Raw genomic sequence first — 5,442 nt, forward strand, 5'->3', positions numbered from 1 at the left:
GGATCAGGGATTGCAGCTCTCCGTGGGATCCAGGGCAGGATCAGGGATTGCAGCTCTCCATGGGATCAGGGACTGCAGCTCTCCGTGGGATCCAGGGCAGGATCAGGGGCCGTGGCTGGGCACTGGTGCCCATCAGGCCCTGCAATCTGATCAGGGCAGCCCCTTTGAAGGGCAGCAGATAAGAGGTGGCCTCCTGTCCCCCCGAGGCTGATTGATCTCCCCCTGGATGGGCTCTCATGGGCTGCAGGCTCCCGGATCAGGTGCTGACTCCCTGTTTGGGAGGTGGGAATGGTGGGAATGCCCTGCCTGGACAGGCCGCATCAGCTGTGGCACTGAGGGAGCAGAGAGGGGCTCTTCATCCCGGCTCTGGAGAGCCAAACCCCATAAAACTCGGGCTGAAGCCCTGAAGCAGCCAGGATTTGGCCCTGGAGAGGGATTTGGGCAAACGAGGAGCTGAGGCAGCGCGGGAGCCAAGCTGATTTGCTGCTGTGGAGTGAATTTTCCCTCTGTTTAGCTGCGAGATCACACACCCCACGGAATTACTGTGCCTCCCTTCAGAGAAACACAGAGTTCTGTTCCCCTCAAGATTTGGCTCGATATTACTTTAAATCCCTGTGGACTTTCCCAGTTTCCTGGGGAAAACCTGTTCCTTTTGGCTGCCTGATACAATTTCTCCTCTGAGCATATTTAGAGTGGGAAGAGCAGCTTTTTATTTACCTGGTACATGTCGCAGCTTCCAAAATGTCTTTTTTCCGTGCCTGTTTTTCACTCCAGAGCACATTTCGTTGCCATTTAAATGCCATTTAAGCACTTGGGATTCTCACCTCCTTTGTTCCTTGCTGTAAAATGGACACTCCTGCGAGGAAATCGGAGAGGGAAAGTGGGAGGTGGTTGGGAAAGCAGAGCTGCAGGGGCTGGGTGTGATTAAGGGCCCTTTGTGCAGGACAAGTCGTGGCTTAGGCCGCTGGGTGGTGGGGAAATCCCTGTGTGGGGAGAGCGGCAGGGAAAGCCGAGCAAACCCCTAAAACTGCCTGGAGTTTGGTTAAAACCCGCCTTTGGGGCAGTTGTCCTCAGTCTGCACCTCCAGGTGGAGGTCTGGCTCCGAAATTCGGCTAAGGGAGGATGGAGAAGAGGAAAACAACGCCCTGGGGTGGTGTTGGATGGGGAGGAAGAGGATGGGCCAAAGCGAATCCCTCGGCGAGGCCGAGCAGAGCCGACTCTCTTCTCCAGGAGCTGCTTCCTGGGTAAACCCAGCCGTTCCAGGCTTTCCTGGGGCTCACACCCTCCTCAGCCCCCTCAGGAGCTCTGGGAGGCTGCAATTCCAGCAGATTTTCCGAGCAGAGGGGACACTGAGGCCTCTCCGGAGAAGCCCCCGAGGCTCCCGATCCGTCCGCCTGGAACAGAGGAGGCTTTGGAAGGGGAGGAATTCCCTCCAAGGCCGGGGATGTTTATGGCTCCAGTCAGCCTTCCTCCAGGGAATGCCTTAATTCCAGAAATCCAGGTTGTGGCTGCATTTCTCCTCAGCAAGCCAGGAGCCCGTGGGCCGTGGGGTGGCTCTGCTTTCCCCTTCCGTGTTTATCAGCTCTGCATCTCCCCTTGCCCAGTGGGAACGGCCTCCCTGTGCCCCTCGTTTGGCTGCCATGAGCCCGGTGATGGAGCTGGGGCTCTGCTAGAAGGGAGCAGAAGTTGTTTTCCAGGGAAGCTGGGAGAAGAGGATCTTCCTCTCCCTCTCGGAGCCGGGCAGGGCTCGGGGCAGGAGATTGGAAGTACAGTAAAATGAGTTTGCCATCAAAAGGCAACAAGTCCTGCGCTGTGCCCCCGGCTGCTGACCTTTCCCTCTGGAATTCTGCCCCCTGACCCCGGGATCATTAATCGTGGTGCTGCCAGATGACAGTAATCCATCATGGCCCCTGACAGGGACAGGATCCGCTGGGCCCAGGCTTCTCGGCTTTCAGCCCTTCCTGTCGGGGTTTCCAATAAAGGCAGGCCTGGGGGAGGAGAGGGCACCGATCCCTCTGGAAAACACCGGGAATTCGCCGGGCCCGAACCCCGACTCGCTCTCTGCTGGACCCGTGGGGTGGTACTTGGGGCAGTGCGGTAGGGAAGCATGGAAAATGGAATTATTCCAGCAGGATGGGAGCAGTCCTGTCCCTGCTGTAGAGTTTCTCAGTTGTACAAAGAAATTTTATGTGTGTGGAGGGCGGCAAAACCAAACTCGAGGTTTTATCTCAATGGGTAAATTTCTATTCTCAATCTAAACGTATTTGGCTTAGTTTGTAAGTGTGTGTTTCTCTATAAATCCCTGTTCAGCCGAGTTTCTAAGTGTGTGTTTCTCTATAGATCCCTGTTTAACTGGGTTTATAAATGAAATTTCAGGGCACTTTGGCCCTGTTTGAAAGCAAAGCTGAGCGAGGGAAGGTGTCCCAGGGCTGCTGAGGTGCCTCGGGGAGCTCAGGGTTTGTCACTGTCCCTGCTGCAGCTGGGAGCAGCTCCCAGGAGGTGTTCAGCCTCTATTCCCTGCTGATGCAGGTGAGTCTGGATTAATGATCTGTGCATTTCCCCAGCTGCTCAGCTGGGGCAGTCTGGAGAAGGGTGAGATGGGCGACATGAAGGGGCAGGTATTTGTCAATAATTCTGTGTGAGCAGCTGAGCCTTATCCGTGGGCCTTCCCTTTCACTCTCCATCGGGATGAAAGTCCCTGCTGGGCAAGTTAATGCTGTTCCCTCCATTGGATTGGGGAAACTCGGGTGGCTCTGAGTGGGGGGAGAGGGGCTTCATCCCCCTCCAGCCGAGCGAAGGCTTTGCTGCTCTGGTTAATGACTGAAAGAAGGGGCGTTTTGGGGTGGAAACCCCAGCCCTGGCTCTTCCTGGAGGCTTTGGAAGGAAATATTTCCCTGTTTTCCCTACGGCTGCCTGACTCAGCTGATGAGTGACAGCTCGGGCCGGTAACTTGATCATTCCCTGATTCCCAGGGATCCCGTGCCGCTGTCACCCTCCTCCCGGGCCGCCACGACACCCCGACACAAAATGGAGGCTTGGGGAAAAACAGAGCAAACCCAGGATTTTTGGGATGGAGCCACAGGGGGTTTGGAGGGTTTGGAATTCCCTGTGTGCTCCCGAAGTCAGGGATTTCAGGGATCTGCACCCCTGAGGTCAGGAAGGGGATGTGCTGCAGGCTGTGGGATCGCCGCTCTGTGGGCAGGGAAGAGCTGCTCGGATGGGAGAAGAGGATGGGATTGATGTAAATGGATGGAAACCTGATCAAGCTGCTCCTGGATGCTTTGAGTCGGCGGGGTTTTCAGCCCTTTAAAGCTGCACAAAATGGGCTGTTTTATCCAGCATCTCGTTAACCTGTGGGAATCGGCAGCACGAGCTAATGCCTAACAGGCTTCCCAAAGAAAAGGCAGGGAAAAAAATCCCCCGTGGATGGGTAATGAGGACAGCTGCAGGGCCGGGCTCCTTTCAGTGCACGGAATGAGCCCGTTTATAAGGGCCATAAACGGCTCCGTGCGGGGCACCGGGGGGATCCGGGGCTGCCAGCAGTGGCACCGGCCTCCCCTTGGGACTGAGGATTCCGTAATTGTCCCTGCCCCCCTTCCCAAGCCTTCCTGCCAGGGTCGGGCTGCCCATTGTGGGGACAGGATGCTGCCCTGGGCTGGGCGGCCCTTTGATCCAGGACAGAGTTTTCCCAGGCCAAATAAAAGCTCTGCCACATCAGCTTTTCTTTATTCCTTCTTCCTTTCCGTGCCTAAATCTCGTTAGTTTGGGCTTTAGCGCTTTCAGGAGCTGCCAAAGGGACACTGACGGGTTAAAAATCAGATTTTCCTCTGCGTTAACCTGAAATATGACAAAACTGAGTGGGAAGGGTGGAGCAGGACCTGGGTTTGGGATGCTCAGAGCTGCCGTGGCCTCATCAGGGAAGTGTTTGGGAGCACGTTCAGGGAAAAGGAGTGGGAGGCTGGAAGCTCTGTGTGAGCAGGGGAAGGAGCAGCCTTTATTTACCTCTCCAGGTTGTTCCAAGTGTGAGGGAAGCTGGAGTTGTGTCTCCATGGGGGAGAGGTGTTCTCTGGTGCCAATTCCCTCGGTTCTGCTGTTCCCAGGCAAACAGCACAGCACATCCTGGGAAAGCTGAACCACCAGGAGCTGCTCAGCCCCTCCCCGAGCACAGCCAGGATTTTTATCCAAGGGTTTTAACCCTGAGCTCATAAAACTGATTCCTTTGTGCCTCGGATTCAATAGTCCCAACTTCCCCTCTTTCTATTTCGGGAGCCGCAGGTTTTTATTGGTCTGGTCATTCCCTTTGCCCACAGGAAAGGGTTTTCCACGGAAAGGCCGTGCCCTGTGGCTGCTCTCCCCTGCCTCATTTACTCATCCATGGAGAGTCCTCGAGCCAGGCTGCAAATTCCCTGAATTCCCTGTTAGGAGAGAGATGGATCCCCCCCCACAAGCTGCCCGTCCCCTCAGCCTCTTGCCATCCCTGACTCCATCCTTTCCGTGCTCCTTTTCTCCCCCGCAGGAACTCCCATCAACCGGATCCCCATCATGGCCAAGCAGATCCTGGATCTCTACATGCTCTACAAGCTGGTGACCGAGAAGGGCGGCCTGGTGGAGATCATCAACAAGAAGATCTGGAGGGAGATCACCAAAGGCCTTAACCTTCCCACCTCCATCACCAGCGCCGCCTTCACCCTGCGCACGCAGTGAGTTGGGAAGGCCTGGAATTCCCATCTCCTGCATGGAATTCCCATCTCCTGCCCCTCCCTCCATCCCCGGCCATTCTGCCCCCTCAGGGCCCTGTCTGTCCCTCCCAAGAGGAGCTCTTGGCACAGGGAGGAGGGGGCTCCTCCTGGTGATTTAGTGTCTGCTAGCACTGGGAATCGGGAATTCAGCACCTCCTTCCTGTAAGGATTGGTTTCCTGACCTGCAAGCGCAGGATTGAGGAAGAAAAAGTGGAATAAGCAGAGGGAAAAGACTGGTGGAAGTGAAGTCCCTGTACAATTGAACAGAGTGAAGCTGTGCCTTAGCAATGAAGGGCTGGGAATGCACTCCCAGCTCCTGTGGAGACTCAGTTTTTAGGGGAGATTTTAGGACCCCAGAGAGGGAAGCTCCTCACCGTTCCCACAGGCTGGGTCTCCTGCAAACCTGTGGGCCAAAACTCCTCCAAGGGGGTAAGGCTTGGTGCTGCTCAGTACAGATGCCTTGGACAGGGGTAATTCCTCAGAATTCCTTGGATTAAAGTGTTGTGGTCCGAGATCTTGGTTCTTAGGATTTCAGATTGTCAGTTGTGAGGGAATTCTGGGAGATTTATAGAGGATAATTCAGTTGTGAGGGAATTCTGGGAGATTTAGAGAGGATAATTCAGTTGTGAGGGAATTCTGGGTGGTTTACAGAGGGTATTTCAGTTGTGAGGGAATTCTGGGTGGTTTATAGAGGATATTTCAG

At 55.2% G+C, this 5,442-nt stretch overlaps 1 protein-coding gene across 1 annotated transcript in view; it reads left to right on the plus strand.

Moving 5' to 3' along the window:
- ARID3B (AT-rich interaction domain 3B) overlaps positions 1–5,442 on the plus strand; it is a 27,035-nt gene that overhangs the window by 14,292 nt on the left and 7,301 nt on the right. The window contains exon 5 of the mRNA XM_042021746.1: positions 4,517–4,700. Coding sequence (XP_041877680.1) covers positions 4,517–4,700 — 184 coding nt within the window. The remainder of the gene's footprint in view (positions 1–4,516; positions 4,701–5,442) is intronic.

Source organism: Corvus kubaryi, unplaced genomic scaffold (assembly GCF_017639235.1).
Source record: "Corvus kubaryi isolate FWS band 111438036 unplaced genomic scaffold, C.kubaryi_AGA036_p1.0 37172, whole genome shotgun sequence".
Taxonomy (NCBI): domain Eukaryota; kingdom Metazoa; phylum Chordata; class Aves; order Passeriformes; family Corvidae; genus Corvus; species Corvus kubaryi.